This window comes from Ictalurus punctatus, chromosome 14, assembly GCF_001660625.3.
Source record: "Ictalurus punctatus breed USDA103 chromosome 14, Coco_2.0, whole genome shotgun sequence".
Lineage (NCBI taxonomy): Eukaryota > Metazoa > Chordata > Actinopteri > Siluriformes > Ictaluridae > Ictalurus > Ictalurus punctatus.
In genome coordinates this window covers 19,287,586-19,305,949 of record NC_030429.2, presented here as the reverse complement: position 1 = coordinate 19,305,949, position 18,364 = coordinate 19,287,586, and the positions used below count along the sequence as shown (strand labels likewise).

Genomic DNA, 18,364 nt, shown 5'->3' with positions numbered 1-18,364 from the left:
GTTATGTCCCCTGCCCAATCAAGCTTTTCTCTTTTTTTATCCAATTCTGCTCTAGTGTTGAGCCAGTAGATATAATTTACACTTGGTATTTAGTTTAGCTTTGTTATTGTTCTTAAATAATTAACATTTATTTCCCTTAGCTATAACTCAAACCACTGAAAATGCTTTAAAATGACATAAAAAGCATGCCACATTCACAGATGTCGTTTCTACCTGCAGCAGTGGTCATAAAAACTCAGGAATAAAGCATTTTTCTATGAAAACGTATATATGAAGAAATAAATAATGCTTCCTGTTTGTATAGATCCTACCACCACCTTGTTTACACCACCATCCCTGTGTATACCTGTGGCCTTTTTTTGTTGTTGTTAACCCAGTGAGCATAGCAATCAATTTATTTCTATGATTTATGTATAAAATATACGATTCTGAATATTACATTGTGGCTGGTGTCTCATTTGTGTTTCATGGATTCTTCTGTCTGCATAGCCGTGCATCGTGGCAGTGTTCTTGGCAGTGTTTTGCATTTGCATCAGGGAGATTCTCCATCAAGACTCAGGATTTGGTTTATTTGTTGCACTTAGGATAATTGAAACCATATAAGATTGTAGTTTCTATTTTTGATTGTAGTTTCTCTTTCTGATTGAACAATATGTCATTGGACAAAAGCATTGGAATGGGTGTAATACAGACAAGTGGAAAGCCATGCACAGTGATGGAAAGACTAGAAAAGACACTGACGTGTACAACTACTGTAGTATTAAATGTGTAAGTAAAAATAGTGATCAAGAAATTTACTCATGTAAGAATAAATCATTCGTTTGATGAAAATCATCTTGAGTAATCGCTTCACAAATGACTTTTTTTTCTACAACTGAAACAACTAAACTTAAAATGTTCTGTATCCGAGGATTGCATTTTTGAACAATTATGTTCACTAACCAAGTGAACTATGATGAAGTAAACATCATCTTGAATATCAGTAGCATATAAAGAATGGTACTGTTAGCTGGCTAGCTAACTTACCAAAATTAATCAATAGCTGGTTAGGTTCATTTACTAGCTAGTGAGGTAGCTAGCTCATGTTAATTCATCATGTTTCTAGCTACAGAGTTAATCATCTAGCAAACATGCCCTTACGCATTATCTTCCATGTTATCTTTAGGCTATAGCAGCACTTAGATATAGTACATTTAACTCAACAGACAATCACTGCTGAATGTTGAAGCAACATCTTACGTTTTATACAGAGTTTTCATGCTGTAAAACGTTAAAGATCTGGCTAGCTAGTCTTACGCACTCAGCTAGCTAATAGCTTACCTGTACAAGTTTCTGCAGGGTGGAGTTTGAAATGTGAAATGCTGACATCTCCAGGGGTTTTGGCTTGCATAATTTGCCAGTCATTATCATTACGTAGTCAAATAAATGTAGAGCAGTTGATCCTTTTTTTAAACTCAGGTAAAAGTAATGTGATTAAATTATACTCAAAAATTTACTGTTACAGTGAAACATGCATTCAAGTACTGTAATGAGACTACACGTAGTTCATTACCTTCCACCATTGGCAGATTTTAGTCAGTTGATTCAATTAATGAAAAAACGTGTCTAATTATTACACTGTGTTGCCAAATATTACACCCATATGTGCTTATTGAACATCCCATTCCAGATTTAGTCCACTTTACTGTTATAAACCCTCCACTCTTTGGGAAGGCTTTCCACTAGATTTTGGAGCGTGGCCGTGGGGATTGCATTAGTGAGGTCAGAAACTGATGTCGGGTGGGGTATTTCATTGTCTTAAAAAAAAATATTTATTTTTTTTTTTTTGCAAACATAGACACTCATTGGGAGTCAGAAAGATCTTACTACTTACACTAAGTGATATTTTGTCATATATGTAAAAGGATTCAAATATAAGCTCTGTTTTGTTCAGAGCAAACTGGGCAGCCCTTTCCCTTGTAAACCTACAGTCTAGTTTGTGAGCTAAAGCATATTTTCTCTGGTTGCCATGTTAATTATTGTGTGATGGTCATAACTATATTTTAATCAGTGAGGTCGCGACTTGACGTGTGCACCTCTTGCGTACGAGTTTGTGTAGTGAATGATCTGCGAGTTGTAAATTGTTGAGAAGCTCTAGTTTCTCGCTTCACAAATGAATTGGCAATTCATTTCATCCTTTTTGATTGCAGTCAGAATGGAACGAGACATTAAAGCATGTGAAATTGTTTAGACACAAAATGCGTAAGAGAAGCTTTTAACAGAAGTAACAGGGATTCATGTATTCATATATCCTATATTCTACACATTCCACCCGAAATCCTTTTTTTTTTTTTTTTGGCAGTTGATAAACATTTAATGTCCGATTAATTACATCATCAACAGAACATGATGTTGCAATCAGTTCTTTGTACTCTAATGTATTCCTCCCCTTGCCCTTAGAGTACCACTGAGCATGTCATTTTAATTCATTTAAGATAATTTATGCAGATTAAATAACAGATTAATCAACATTCATTATTTTAAATAATGTAAAATCATTTATGGAGATTAATATATTGTTTAAAATTTCTTAATAACCAAATAGCCAAGAAAATAGTCAAAATGGCAAAAGAACATCTCTATATCTACACCTTCAATAAAAATGCCAGAAACTATCAATAAACATAAATATGACAGTTGGCAATTCTAGATTTGGAAACTAGACAATCCCAACTACCTCATGTTTGTCACAGGTAGACCCAAGTCAGATTGTGCATGGCAACATTATCAGGAAGTGATTAATAGTAGCCAGGATATCTGCAGCACGTACAGTGCCTTCATAATGAATTAATTTAGTTCACCATTAAACGATAACAAAACAGATTCTGTGGCTGAAGGTTTCCAGGTGCCATGTCATTTTCTAATATCAGATGTGATTGATTCAAAGTGTGGAGCTTATTTAGTGACATCATTAACTTAGATCATGCATAATGCTCCACAAATCAAGTTTTTCACAGCAGTACTGAGATGCCTGAATGTCATTGCTTCTGCTACAAGACTGAGCTTCAGCTTGACATCTACAGTACAATTCCACGTTCTTTGCATAAAATTTTGTTTTGTTTTTCTTCTTCCTATGGCAGAAATATTTGCAGATACAGGGTGTTTAGCACAGTCCATTACAAACCTCTTTTCTTATCCAAATGTTTTTTTTTCTTTGGCTTTAGCATAAAGCATATGGTACACTTGCTTTACTTTACTTCAGAAATAAAACAATCGTTTATATATTATAGAAACACTGTTCTAAATAAAATTCTTGCAGCCATAACACCAATAAAAACCTTTAAAGAATCTTTCTTTTTAAGAGTCATTTTAAATTTTAAATTTGCTGAAACATTGGACAACCTGAATTCACATTATATAAGCAGAGCTGTGGGTTAAAAAGGAACAGATCTGCAAGTCGATAAGTCCATAAATGAATTTCTGATCAAATGCAGGTGCAGAGAGAGAGAGAGAGAGAGAGAGAGAGAGAGAGAGAGAGAGAGAGAGAGAGAGAGAGAGAGAGAGAGAGAGCTGGGGCTTTTGGACTGTATCCTGGGTGCTGAGCGTATAATCTTACGGATCAGCTCCATCAGCAGATTCTGCTCTGGAGGGAAAAGGTGCAGCCATGGAGCTTATTACCACTCAGACCTAAACCTACTGAAAGTATGAAGAACAGAGCCATTGACCTATAGGTGACTGAAAACTAAGTCTAACGTATTCATTAAGATTGTGAGATAAATGTATCTCAATGGTGTGGGAGATTTACTGCTGTCCAAGTTCTCTGGCTGGAGTAATCACCATTGGATTCAGTGAGTGTAGTATATCAGTTGAATTAAATATGAGGTTTCTGATTTAGTATTTTGCAAACTTAATGCTCCCTAAAGCACATTTCAGCATGCTGGACATGTAGTGAGAAGACCAAGAGAGATTAAAAAAAAAATTTAAAAAAAAAAAACAACACAAAAAAACTAACAACAACTGCAGTCCAAGTGTGGAATGACCTTGTGTGTTCTGTATGATGTGAGCACAAGGTGCTGCGTTTACATTTAGGACACGCTCCTATTTTCCCTGCTCTGCCTAAAAACTGCTGAATGCTCATACAATATTCAAATATACAACAAGATAAGATATCTGGATGTAAAATATGGGAAAATGAAATAAAATCCTTCAGACTGAAAGCAGATTACACCTGCACTTTTATATGTAAAAAGAAAAAGTTTGTTTTCAAATTTTTGTTGTCTAGAATTTGAAGTGAAAAGTCCTCCGACCCCTAGCTAAACCTACTTGATCGACCGTGGCTACTCAACCAACATGGTATGTTTGTTGATGAGGTCGGTAAAACGAACATTTGGTGAATGTGTGAGTGCAAATGAACTTTTTCCCCCCGATATTTCATGCTGTAATCATATATTTATTTGGTACCATGCATTTCATGTGCACAGCTTGGTCCAAATCTTGGGTAAAATGCCACAGTTCATTTAGTTGGTGATGCTTACATGGTTACAGGACCTTTCACTCGGTGTTCCAGTTGACCAATCTACATTTAAATCAACACCAAGAATAATTAGCCTGAAAACAGAAGGAAAAATGCATCAGCAAAATTCCATCCCATAAAATTACAACAAAAAAAAAAAGAGTAGTAAAGAGAACAAATAGATTTTATTTTATTAAGCTTGATTCACATTATTTGTCTTTGCAACATTTATATTATAATACATAATATTGTGCTCGCAGGTCCCTTCTTTTTAAAAAAAATACTGTTGCCACAAAATAATATCTCCATACTTGTATGACCAATCTAGACGGTTAAAAAGTAATAAGTACAACACATCTGGAAATGGAAATGGAAATACTTTATTTCACCATTATGACAAGAGCAAGCGGGATAATCTTTTCAAATTGTGAAATAAACCAGAAGGGAATGAACATACAAAAAGGTGTTATGGAATCACAAAATATAGACAACTTCCATAATGTGAGGAAAGAGAAATACAATAACGTTTACATACTATCTAAGATCCCTAATTCGTTTACTGGTTTCATAAACAGTTCTAAATGAAAGGATATGATTTTTAACATCCAGTGTGGTCATGCCTGTGTATACAGAATTCTGTACAGAGCAGTGAGCTTTCACCTCAGTGTGAAAAAAAAAATCTGGTTTCTTTCTGTAGCAGATATGAACAGCGACATTCTCTGTCATCAGTTTGGTATAATACATAGCTTGCATTTGGTATAAAGATGTCGATTTGGGACAGGGTGAAAACAGTGGGTTTCTTTTAAATGGAGAACAACTGTACAAACACCTTTAGCACGATGGACTGCAGCTAAAGGCACAAAGGATCCACTGAGCAACAGATGTGTCCATTCTAAAGGGAACGAAAGAAAGAGAAAGGAGAAAGAAAATTGAACAGGTTCTAAGTATAGCACGGTAATATATTGGAAAATTTCTAATGTATGCGTACACTTCACCCAGGTGGTGCTAATCATTTGGTCTGAGTGTGTGTATGTGTGGTGTGAAGACCTTGCACTGGCAGAGTGTGCACTCGGTGCCGTGTTTGACCCAGGAGGACCCGCTGAAGCGCATGATGCCGTGTTCATCCTCGCAAGTCTTGGTGACGTCATTGCGGACGCTCTGAGCCAGGCACGGGTCCGTGACACAGCGTGGGCAGCATTCGCCCTCGGGCACCATGGTGAAGTCGCAATGCGCCGGAGGGCACAACAACGGCCAGCAGTCCACCTCTCCCTGCTGCATCCCACACACAACACACCACTCAGCAAAGCTCAATTATTATCACAACATCACAGACTGCTCCCGTTAAGCTATTTGCTATATGGATAACACTTGTTGCATACAAGATTATAAGAGTTTTGTGGTAAGGTCATGTTTTATGTTTATAGGTTAGAGGTTATAGGTCTATCATTGATTTCCATATACATTTTATTTCATTTTCGTTTCAAATACATGTTTATTTCAGCTTACAAAACATTCTCTAATAGTTTTAGCTTTCGTTTTCCTTCACTCTAATGGTCCTGGATGCTTTCACAATAAATTGTGCAATACCCTTAGCTGCAGTTTGTTTATCCCTATAACAGCAGAAAGAGAAGCGAATTTTACACCTCTGTCAAAACTTGGAAAGAGTGAGAGTGCTCATTTCTGTGAAGCCCTTGGAGTGCATTGCAACAAATAACTGAGCTCAAAGTAGACCGTAATAAACAATAGTTACTGCCTCTGTAATGAGAAATGACCCTGCTTGGCCTGTACTGAGAGACTGTTTTCAACAAAAGAAACACTACCTCTGCATATTATCGTGCATTCTCTCTGGTAATTAGGGTGCGGATCCATTTCAATATATCGCATGGAAGCAGCTACAGTCTTGATGGCAATACCTATATTTACAATTCCGAGCTCAGTGAGAAAGCACGTGGCTCTCTGGAGCAAATGCTCCACTCTTCATTTCTCATAAATCGCATGAAAGCAGCAGCACATAAAGCTGCACTGCCTGCCCCCTGCTGCTCTCAGTAAGTCCCTAAAATACAGGTTATATATTTCGCCCGACCTTATAGATTTGGATAAGCAGTGGTGTAGCTCTGCTTGGCCTATTTCACATAAACCTTTTCATTTCACCAGGTTTAACACAAACCCCACTGTGTGTGTGTGTGTGTGTGTGTGTGTGTGTGTGTGTGTGTGTGTGTGTGTGTGTGTGTGTGTGTGTGCGTGCACCTGCCTGTGTTTGAATGCATGTATCTAAGCAGGTGAGAATAAAATAGCTGCATTTGTTATTTGTCCATACACCCAGTCATTTTTGTTCCCAGAATGCTGTAGAGCACGCGGACTACGGCCCAGATGCAGACCCGGCAAATTATTGACCTGAACACTCCTGCAGAACCAATCAAGACCGAGAAAAGAACAGCTAAGCGACTCTAACTTTTTTTTTAACATGAACCACTGTGGTTGCTGTACCAGTGTTGTAGCCAATAACACGATTATTTATTAAGGCAGCCTATTGAGAAAGGGAAACATTTTCAGACTTTAACAGGTTTTGCTATTTCATTTGCCCTATCTGGTGTGATGCATTTATTCTCCACTTCGATTTTAAAGCAGACATTCGGTTCATGGTGTTTTTGTCAAAAGTACTAATGTGAAGCAGCATCCATCCATCCATCCATTCATTTTCTATATAGCTTATCCTACACAGGGTCATGGGGAGCCTGGAGCCTATCCCAGGGAATTCGGGGCACAAGCTGGGGGACATCCTGGACAGGGTGCCAACCCATCGCATGGCACAATCACAAACACATTCACACTAGGGACAATTTGGAAATGCCAATAAGCCTGCAACGCATATCTTTGGATTTCGTGAGGAAACCAGAGTACCCGGAGGAAACCCCTGAAGCACGGGAAGAACATGCACACAGGGCAGAGTCAGGATTCGAACCTCCAACCCCGGAGGTTCAAGGCAAACGTGTGTGAAGCACCAGTGTGAGACAAAATATAAACATTTCAAACTGATTTAAAATGTTTATATTTCAAATCATATATTAATAGCTAAGGACTATTAGTTCATTAATAGCTAAGGACTATTAGTTCATTAATAGTCTAACTCTGTTAGACTATTAATAGCTAAGGACTACTCATTAATGGTTAAGCATTAAAAGGTCACCGTTGTCTCTGTTCAACCATGACAGTCACTTATAAAGACTTTTATAAGCAAGAAATTTAATGAAGCTGGACTTTCACATATTTTAATTGAATACCCCTTTTTCAAGATGTTAGAAAAGTCGCATAACAAAAGAAGGTTGTAGGTGCAGCAGTCTGGGTGTGGTGACACTACGGAATTAAAAAAAAAAGTGGCGCTGTGTGCAGCTCTGAATCTTTAATCTGAAGAAACGGCAGAGAGCTTATACTGTAAAATTAGCTCAGCAGAAAGCTCTTCTTTTGCTTTCACTGCAAAATATGCCATGAAAATATCATGAATATAGTCAAATGTATCTATATTTTAATAATATACTCAAGTTTTCCCATTATAAGATTTCACTAAACCAAATAAACGATGAATAACTGATGAACTATTACTAAACATTCTTACTAAAGTCAAACTGGGTGGATAAGTTTCTAATTTTAAGCATTTATGTCTAGAAAGAAGCTAAATGATCTGCCAGTAGAATGAGACAATTTAAAGCTTGACATTAGTAAAATAATAATAATAATAATAATAATAATAATAGTCAAGAAATAGGTTAGTAATCTTTATATTTGCTGTATTGTAATCTTATAATAGGAAGTTTTCACTTGCTGAGATGTTGGTTTTTGCATTATTGCCTTGTCCTCTTTTTGTCCAGCTGTCCTTAGACAGTGGATAGACACCTGCTCAGGTCTTTCCTCCTCAAGTCTTACTTTTGTTCTTTCAAATCCTCCTCCCACACTCTATCTTTACTCTCTTTTATCCCCCCTTCAGCATCCTTTTCTCCTCCCTTCTTTGATCCCTGCATCCTTTTTTTCTTCTCGTCCTTTCATCCTTGACTTATCTCATTCCTTTCTTTGAAGTCGGTTGTCCTGCCATTGAGAAGGCAATTAAATATCCTGTTTTCTCTCTAGTCCTTTTACCCTCTTGCCAAAGCACGATCCTGTATCCAGCAGCAGTAGCCAGAAAGGCACAAGCGCATATATTAGGTATTATGAACCAGTGTCGGTGCACATCTGTGTTCATATGCTAATGTGCAGCAGGAGGACGGCTCAGAGAGTCAGCGAGGCTGTGTTTCACTGTGTTTGATCTGTCTAGAGCTTAATAAGAGCAGACACACCTCCACCCAGACAAGAGTGAAGGGCATTTGTAGGGAAAGGTGGGAAATAATAGTTTCAGAGGAGCAGAAACTCATCCTCATCAATGGCATGTAGTGCATTTGCATTTGATGACCATATGGATGGGGTGGAGGAAGCGTGGGAGGGAAGGAGGGAGGTTTGGGAAGTGTCTTGTCAGAAAAAAGTGTGGCGAAATGTGTTCCTCTTTCTTTGCTCTGCAGGGGGGCAGAGAGCCGAGGGAAAGGAAGACAGCAGGAGTGGTAGAAAGAAGGACGAATGAAGGGAATTCTGATGAATGCATTTGCTGCGCCATAGAGATCATCACCACATGCGATTACAAGATACAATGTGTGTGATTACTTTATATAAGATCCACGGCAAAATCCTCAGCTGGCTATTCTCCAAAGCAATCATTACAGTTTTTACAGTGCAGTTACATCAGCTATGTCAAACTCATCAAATATGGGATATATCATGCTACACCTCATCACTACTGACAGGAATTGTGCTGTTTAATGGTCTGGTAAAGACAAAAGAAAGTAACACATCTGGTTATAAGTGAGTTTTTCTCAGAGTTGGCCATTTTAGGAGCAGGTCAAATAAAAGGTCCTTCCAGACTAGAAGGAAGGATGAAAGTTAGCATCTTAAGCCAGTCATTATGGTCCTGAATCTTGTGTCTTACTTGCTGGCAGACAATGTCATCACAGAACCAGAATAAGTTTCTCCAATTGTTTAGAAAACGTTTGATTCAACTGATTCACAGTTTTTCTCCCAACCAGAGCAGATAAAATGGTTCTGACTGGCTGTCGTGCAACACACTATAGCCAAAAGTTTTAGAAAAGTATCTCCACTGTCTTTCCATACATCAGAAATATGGCAGACAAATACTGTATTTCTATATATCTATACACCCAATAGCAGTGCAGTGCATCTATACTTTTTATGTAAGTTGCAGTTTGCTCACAGAAAGAGCAGAAAGAAATGGTCCACACCAACAACCTTTAATTTACTTGTTAGCCCAGTGTCTCTAATGTAATGGGAAAAAACACATCTCTCTTCTCTCACGCTTCAAAAAGGGAGTGTTGATCCCATCTCACCACTGGAATTAGTTCATGAACAGGTTTTCATGGACATGTCTAACGCAGAGGTGCTTAACAAACATTTGTGAAGGTCCATGTACATAAAATAACTTTATATAGAAAAGCAGTTATCATGACTGAATAACAACAAGACTTACCTTTTAATCCTTAATCATTAGTAATTAATTCATGGCTACAATTAAGACAATTGATTTATAGTGACTATGTTTTCCTTTTGGAGGAAAGATGGCTTAGTGGGTAGCACAGTGGTTTGCCTCACACCTCCAGGGTTGAGGGTTCAATTCCTGCCTCCGGCCTGTGTGCGTGGAATTTGAAGGTGCGTTGTAGGCTGATTGGCATTTCCAAACTGTCTGTAGTGTGTGAATGGGTGTTTGAGTGTGTGTCCGATTGTGCCCTGTGATAAGTTGGCACCATGTCCAGTGTGTTCCCCACCTTGTGCCCCGACTCACCTGGGGCAGGCTCCAGGATCCCCGTGACCCTGTGCAGGATAAGCGTACAGAAAATAGACATATGGAGGATGGACATATGGAGGATGGATAGATGGGTGGATGTTTTCCTTTTCTGCACTAGCGCTTTACTTTTGACAGTGCCATGGACTCTGAACAGATGAAACATCTGTTCAGATGAGAATAAAGACAAATTTCTCTGCCCAACCTTCCTTAAACATTCTGTTGTTGTTGTCAGCTTTTTTAATAAGCCATGTTGTCACTTCAGTAATTAGACAAGAGAGAGTAAATCTGTGAAAGCCTGTGAAAACATATTGAAAAAAATTGTTGCTGAACTACAGCCATTCTTTTTTCCATACATTGATCGGTTCTGCTGCAGTAATTTTTGAGTGCACGACTTGATCCACTGAAATACTGGATCCACCTTGAGGCTGTGGTCTGCCCCTGTGTTAATATTTCTTATCAGACACCAGTAAAGCTGCCACCTGTTATAAGACCTCTATTTTATCTTGATCAGCACAAACAGGGAGGTGTGTGTGTGTGTGTGTGTGTGTGTGTGTGTGTGTGTGTGTGTGTGTGTGTGTGTGTGTGTGTGTGTGTGTGTGTCTTACCAGGCACTGGCACTGCTGGCAGTTTTCTGTCCAGGTGTCTCCACTGCTGTAGGTAACAAAGCCGTTCTGGTGTAGACACTGAGAGCTGAGGCGGGGGTCACACTCCGGACAGCAGAACAGATCCACAGTGGGATTCTCACAATCACACACCATACGCCTGCACATCACCTGCCCCATCTGAAGACAAACAGACAGCAATCATTTCTGGACTTTAATGCTGTGAATTCTTTATATTTACAGATTTCTTGAGTTAATACTGATGTCTGGTGAAAACTTCATGTGAATAACCTCATTGGAAATATATTTACTGAAAAAAATGTTGAACGATCCAATATTCAATTCAATTCAATTTTATTTGTATAGCGCTTTTAACAACGGAAATTGTCTTAAAGCGGCTTTAAAGAAATATATAAACACAGGATACAGATTTTAAGTGTGTGGATTAATCCCAATCGAGCAAGCCAGTGGTGACGGTGGCGAGGAAAAACTCCCTAAGATGATATGAGGAGGAAACCTTGAGAGGATCCAGACTCAGAAGGGAACCCGTCCTCATCTGGGTCACAATGGATAGTGTAAAAGTAAAAGAAAGTTCATTATGGTTTTTACATGAAGTCTTTGTTAAACCAGTCCACTGTTCAAAGGACACCCGAGTGCAAAACTGCATGTGGTAATTGCAGTCCCAAGGCCATACTTATTTCCCCCACTGTACATCTCCTCACTAAACTATGTACATGTGCATTTGTATTTGATATAGTAGAAGCCGAGTTGTCCAGCTCAACTGAGCAGTAACCTCATGAAGCTTTTGCTTTGGTCCTGAAAATATCACCCTGACCAGTTCTAAGTACATATCGGATAACCTTGATCGTGCAACGACCTGCCGATCTCAGAAATGAGAAACTTTGCACTTCGCAATTACAATGATATGTTTATGCTTCTGTTCAGTCAACCACAGAAGACCTAATTTTGACTGACACTTTCCCCATTTTCAAATCAATTAAAATGAATCATCTAATTAAAAATGATTTTCTCGCTCTGTCCTTCACCATGAAGTGACTAATGGGAAGGCTGATTATTTAATATCTAGAAACTCATCTTCTGTGCCACCATCAGACACAAGAAAAACATTTCAATTAAGTAGGTAATTACTGAACGTGACCAGAGAAACAAATGGAGGTCAGTCAGTTTAATGAAGATACTATTCTTAAAAGCCTTGAAGGTGTAGGTCAAATTAGCAACAATTAACTGCCATCATTACCTAGTAATTAAGAGAGAAGAAGCAGGCTGAATGACAGTTAAAGAATGTTACACTATTAAACTGAAATACATTTTTTCCCGTTTCCATCCATTCACAGTGCATACCTGAGAATTTGATTACAGCACATTTATTTATAAGCGAGATTCCACGAACACCGTGGTTTTCAGACCATAGAAGCCATTTGAGTTCATCTGGCTTTGCTGGTTTTCTTTTGTTCTGTTTTGAAATTTTCAAATACAGTATATATTTTGTAACATCATAAGTGATTGTGATTTTACAGCAGTTTAAAATGAATTAGCAAAGATTATATGTACACACTTTTTAAATAATTTTATACCATAGCACTGTTCTGATTGGTCATGATGGGATTAAATTTGTGCCAAAAGTATTGAACGCAACTTTTCAAGAAACAAACAAAAATATACAATGAGAAAGAAGAAAAACAATCTGAAACTGAAAACAGTGAACTCAGTGGCAAAAATGTAACATGGTCTTCAAATAAACAGCGTTCTTTGTTAACAGTTTTCTAAGCTTTGTTTTCGCTTATAGTAGTTTATGAACGCGCTGCCAGAGTTATCGTTTACGTTTCGTTTACGTTCCGCAAGTTTACGTTCGCCATTCTGGCACAAACCTCTCGTCTGGGCGGGGCATAGGAGCGATTTTCTCTCATTGGCTAGTGAGATTTGGATCAACAGCTCGAGTGTCCAGCTGAGGAGGAAGATGATGATGATGATGATCTTGAAAAAATTGTTTACAGTTACATTTACAGTTATATTTATATAGCATTTTTCTAGACACTCAAAGCGCTTTACATAGTATGGGGGGGGGGGGGGATCTCCTCAACAACCACTAGTATGTAGCATCCACCTGGATAATGCAACGGCAGCCATAGAGAGAGATATAGCCAATTCAGAGACAGGGATTATTAGGGAGCCGTGATAGAGAAGGTCCAATGGGGGAATTTTGCCAGGACACCGGAGTATACCCCTAGTCATATGAGACCACCCAAACCTCAAATATTAATTACGAATGAATATACTGACTAAGTAAGCATGTAATTTCCATTACAAAGTACTCCAGAATTGGTGCCACTGAAATCTCTGCTTCCAGGTCAGGGAGCTATCAATCCAAATCTCACTAGCCAATAATAGTAAATCGCTGTTAAGTCCGCCCACATGAGAGGTTTGTGCCAGAATGGCAAAAGTAAACTTGCGGAGCATAAACGAAAACTTTGAAAGTGTAAATGAAAACTCAGCGCAATCATAAACCATGATAAGCGAAAAGGAAGTTTAGAAAACTGTCAACAAAGAATGCTGTTTATTTGAAGACCATGTTACATTACTGTCACTGTGTTCACTGTTTTCAGTTTAAGATTCAGGGTTTTTTTTCAGTTTTTTTTTTTTTAAAGTTACATTCAATACTTTTGCCACAAATTTAATTCCATAGGTCAGAAGGTGATGAATAATTGTCTATAATGGTACAGCCGATGGAAGTTCCAGCTGTATGGCCAATTACAGTTTTATATTAATGCACTTATTCTAATACATTATTCTTTCTATAGTAATAACTTACACAGGGTCTTGTATGGTAAATTTATATGTTTAAAAAAAATATGTTATAAAATATGTTTTTAAAAGCATGGTGATTTTAAAAACATATACAATTGTTGATATGGTGAAAAATTTATGTGATGAGACATTTATTTAACATTTTTGGAAGGAGTCTCCACTATCAGGACTCTGAGGTAAAGCTGAAACTTTCAATTTTCCATCACATGAAAGTTTTCAGGACAGAGGCCATGCATGACAATCTGTGTTTTTTTCTTATTAACGCCAAAGAGAAGCTCACGAGGAAGCGATTCTTTTAAGTGATAACAGGAACTAACTTGTTTCACAGATGTCCCACAAAATTAAATGTAACCACAATGAATAAAAACATTGCGTTCTGGAATTAATCCAAAAATACACTTCTGTTCTTTGGAAATTAATTCACTTTGGTTTGGTCGCATCACACACATCACACTATTATCTTCCTATAACAGTGCGTCATGCTTTATTCCTTACATATTCTGCCTTGGGGGTTCTCATAACTGTCTGATCAGCGATGATTGAGTGTCTGTCCTGTCTATAGGTCCCTACTCACTTGGCATGAGCAGACAGAGCACCTGTCGTTGTCCAGGACCCAAATCTGCCCGTTGTGTTTCACTTTACTGTCATGGATGCAGTCACCAGTGCAGTTGTGTCCATGGGGACACCTGCAGTCATATCCACCATCCAGATTAAAACAGACAGTGTCATTGGCACAGGTATTCCTCCCTGCTTTACACTCATCTATATCTAGAGAGAGAGAGAGATGAGCAAGATGAGCTGGGTTCCTCGTAGAAACTTTTCAGTCACTGTTTTACTTCCCAGTAAAAAGGACAGTTAACCAGGTATTAAATTGGATAGCCTTCCTCCCATCTTTCTAAAAAGTTTCATATAATCTCAAGAATGCAAACACTGATATTTGATATTATAAGTTTAACACTTACTGAGAAACATATAAAGTGTTTAGGAAAAATGTAAAATGTGTTTAAGACTTTAGACTACCTTCACATGACCCTCCATTGGCAGTAAACATGCCGTTGTCATGGTATCCATCACGGCACTCGCAGTGGTACCATCCAGGTAAGTTCACACAGGTAGCACGGCTGTCACACCGGACAAACCCCTCAGTGCACTCGTCAATATCTGCAGAATAAACGGACAGGATTTTATTTATTTATTTATTTTACTATTTTACTGAGTAATAATTACTGGCTCAACCTCTTTGCTTGTGTTTATTTTTGGAAATTGCTCTTATTTATCTTTTATCAAAAATGATTCCCAACCGAGAATCCAGAAAACAATAAGGAGGAGGTGTAAAACTTACACACAAAAACAAGCAAAACAAACACTGTTTATTAGGACCTTAGGAAAGAAGGGAGAAAGAAAAGAAGGGGTTCTCTGTCATATCTTATTTAACGGACAGTCAGACTGGTTTAAAAATGGATGATCGTTTGACCACAATCAAAATCGTACTATTACTAGTGTCTTTACATTTCATTGTTCACCTGAAGAGTGAAATGAAAGAGGTTGTGGGTGACGGTTTAATTGTTGCAACATGAGAGACAAAAAGGGCTTTAAAAATATTGCTTTGTTTGCCTCCAAGCAGTTTCAACAACTTGGAGAAAAACATCTTAAGGTAGGCTGTGTGGTAAGCTGAGCTCATTATTAGATCATACATTATGAAAAACATTTTTCCACAAATGTAAGTTATAAAGATTTTTTTGCGATTTTGCTTCTTACTTCATGAAACAGAATAGGAATGTGGCACACGGTTAGTGGATGATCACAATTAAAACCAAAACACAAGAGTAGGCGATCCTCACCCGGGGTCAAATAAAAGAAAGTTTAAAAATAAACAGTTTTATTTAAATAACACGTTGATACATAATTTATCCTTTTCTTTCTGATTTGTCCATAAATCTGCCATTTTACCCACAACAACGATTTAGCACGCTTGGAACCAAGTGCACAGGCTTTCGCTTCTATGCCGTTTTTCAGGGACGCTTGCCTCATCGTCATGGCAACAGTTCGTGCCCAAGTCAGATTATGTCAGAGTTTGTTGGAAAATCATACCACACTGCTCAGACATTCCACGACCCCACAAACGCCGGGTTTGAACATGTTTGGTCGGTGAAAACAAATGCCGACCAATAGCAACAGGGTCAACACACTGATCAGACAAAACACAACAAACATCTCCGTTGGCGTTGTTCGGTGTCTGTCGGTGAAATCAGTCTGAACTAAGATTTACAGTCCTCCACAAACTGACATACAATATATGGAAACAAAGTTACATAAATAGGCGCTGTTAGCAGCACAAGAGGAAAATCAGCCGTGTTCTCATTTCACTCTTTGACTAAATAAATGGTTGCCATATTCAACTCATCAAAAACATCAGCTCTGTTAGCTAGATTATATTGTAATTGCTACCACTGACTAGTTATGGCTTGTCATAAAAATACACTGAGAGATTACTTGTTTCTGATGTTTATTTATAATTTCAGAAAAGAATTGATGTAATTTGGCTTTTGACTAGTAAAGTCTATGTACTAATTTAAACTGTATTAAATTCTGTCTTGTGATAACTGAACACTTCTTCACACAACCATTCAAGCTATAGATTCACTTCACTGAGTAACATGTCTGATAAAAACAGAAAGCACCCCTTTGGTATAAAGGCTAATGGACAGAATCCTCATTATGGATGGATGGCATGTGCCAGTGGTGTTCATTACATAAAATTTTCATCTTTTTCTCCCCAGTGGCTGCCTTTTAAAGCACCATTTACTACGGCCTTTAAGAAGGTTATTGACTATGTTCTCCGATTAACAGCGCAATGGCATTATGCAAGCTCGGTCTCTCTCCGGCATGATTACTGCGTACAGGAAGACTGTGCTCACTGGTGGACAATCTGAATTACACAACAAGTGGCCTTATGGAGATAAATCTTGCTTAGATACCACAGTGTTGCTGAATTCGCGATTCTGATTGGTCAGAAGGAGTCTGCGCTTTGGAACAGTCAGAGATGACAAGTTGCTTTTTTAAAATTATTATTAACTGAGAAACTGAGAATAATATTTTTATTATTAAGAGAGAGCAAAATAGAAGCTGGTGAGGTAACGACTGTTTTACGCTCCTTAACTTGTCTTGCAGACATTACACAACTTTACATAATTATAAACAGATAAAATGTGTCGTTTATAAAAATTAATTGAACTTAGAATCATTTGCATATTGCTGTGTGTATAAGAGGAATAAAGCACTCTGGGATGTGTTGTTAGTGAGAAATACTCCGTGCTGATTACGGCATCAAACCACCCAAGCACTGATTTGTTTTCCTGTAACAGCACACCCTGTCATGTTTTATTCCTTACGTATAATACAGGAAACACAGAACAAACCCTAAAGCATCTGTAATTAGAAAGAATTTAAAATAGCGCAATACACTGTACATACAAAATCGCGGGTAAGATGAATATGAAACCCCGTACATTATCGTTTACAAATGCATCCGCTCTGAAAAACAAACCTCATCTACAAAGGGCATAGCTGCAGTCCATTTCTCATAAATGACAGTCTAGATTTAATAGCACACCCAAACAAATGGGTTTTAATACTTAGAGGAAAGGACATTATATTTCAAATAATATTTCATTAGACAGCTATGGGCTGGGGGATGGGCCAGTTATTAAAGAGGAGGGATGAAAACAGAGGCACTGGGAGGTTTTAGGATGATTAAACGCTCCCACTAGGGCTGTAATGGGCTCATTATGATTGCCACAGATGCATCAGATTCTGTCTGAAATTACTGAAATTACTCTGTTGTATTCTGGGCTTTCTTGCTCGGAGACCCACTCGCTCCTCCTGTAGAAGCTGCCGCTCTGTTTGTCCTGCTGTTCCAGTGCTGCAGTGGGGATTACTCTGAAGAAGATGCAGGGTTCTTGGAATTCTTAGGACCAAATTGAAGCGTGATTGTTTGTAATAATCCTGATTGGAGTGAGGTGAAAATGAATCGGTTTTTTTTTGTTTGTTTTTTTTATAAGAAGCATGAGGAGGAATAATGAAAACTGTTAGCCACACAATTAACCAAACTGCAACACATTTTCTCTTCTCCTATGCAATTTCAGGGCTGTTGAATGTTTCAATATAGTCTACTACACTGTACTCAAAAGAAGGCATTATACTTCTTGGAAATGTACAACAGTACAAACCTTACAAATTAAGGGTTTAATGTTCAGGTGGTAGAGCGGGTTGTCCACTAATCGTAGGGTTGGCGGTTTGATTCCCGGCCCACATGACTCCACATGCCGAAGTGTCCTTGGGTAAGACACTGAACCCCAAGTTGCTCACGATGGCAAGTTAGCGCCTTGCATGGCAGCTCTGCTACCATTGGTGTGTGTGTGTGTGTGTGAATGGGTAAATGAGACACAGTGTAAAGCGTTTTGGATAAAAGCACTATATAAGTGCACCATTTACCATTTAATGTAAGTTTAAGGGTTTCAAATTGTGGAAACCGGAGAGAGAACATGCGAACTCCGTGCACACGGG

The 18,364-nt window shown here is 38.2% G+C and overlaps 1 protein-coding gene across 1 annotated transcript in view; it reads right to left on the bottom strand.

The window, feature by feature from the left end:
- Positions 1 to 4,856: 4,856 nt before the first annotated feature.
- nell2a (neural EGFL like 2a) overlaps positions 4,857 to 18,364 on the bottom strand; it is a 92,537-nt gene continuing 79,029 nt past the window's right edge. The window contains exons 16-20 of the mRNA XM_017484633.3: positions 14,819 to 14,959; positions 14,373 to 14,566; positions 10,976 to 11,152; positions 5,540 to 5,764; positions 4,857 to 5,384 (exon numbers count right to left, since the gene is read on the bottom strand). Of these exons, the coding sequence (XP_017340122.1) occupies positions 5,343 to 5,384; positions 5,540 to 5,764; positions 10,976 to 11,152; positions 14,373 to 14,566; positions 14,819 to 14,959 (779 nt within the window). The 3' untranslated portion in view covers positions 4,857 to 5,342. The remainder of the gene's footprint in view (positions 5,385 to 5,539; positions 5,765 to 10,975; positions 11,153 to 14,372; positions 14,567 to 14,818; positions 14,960 to 18,364) is intronic.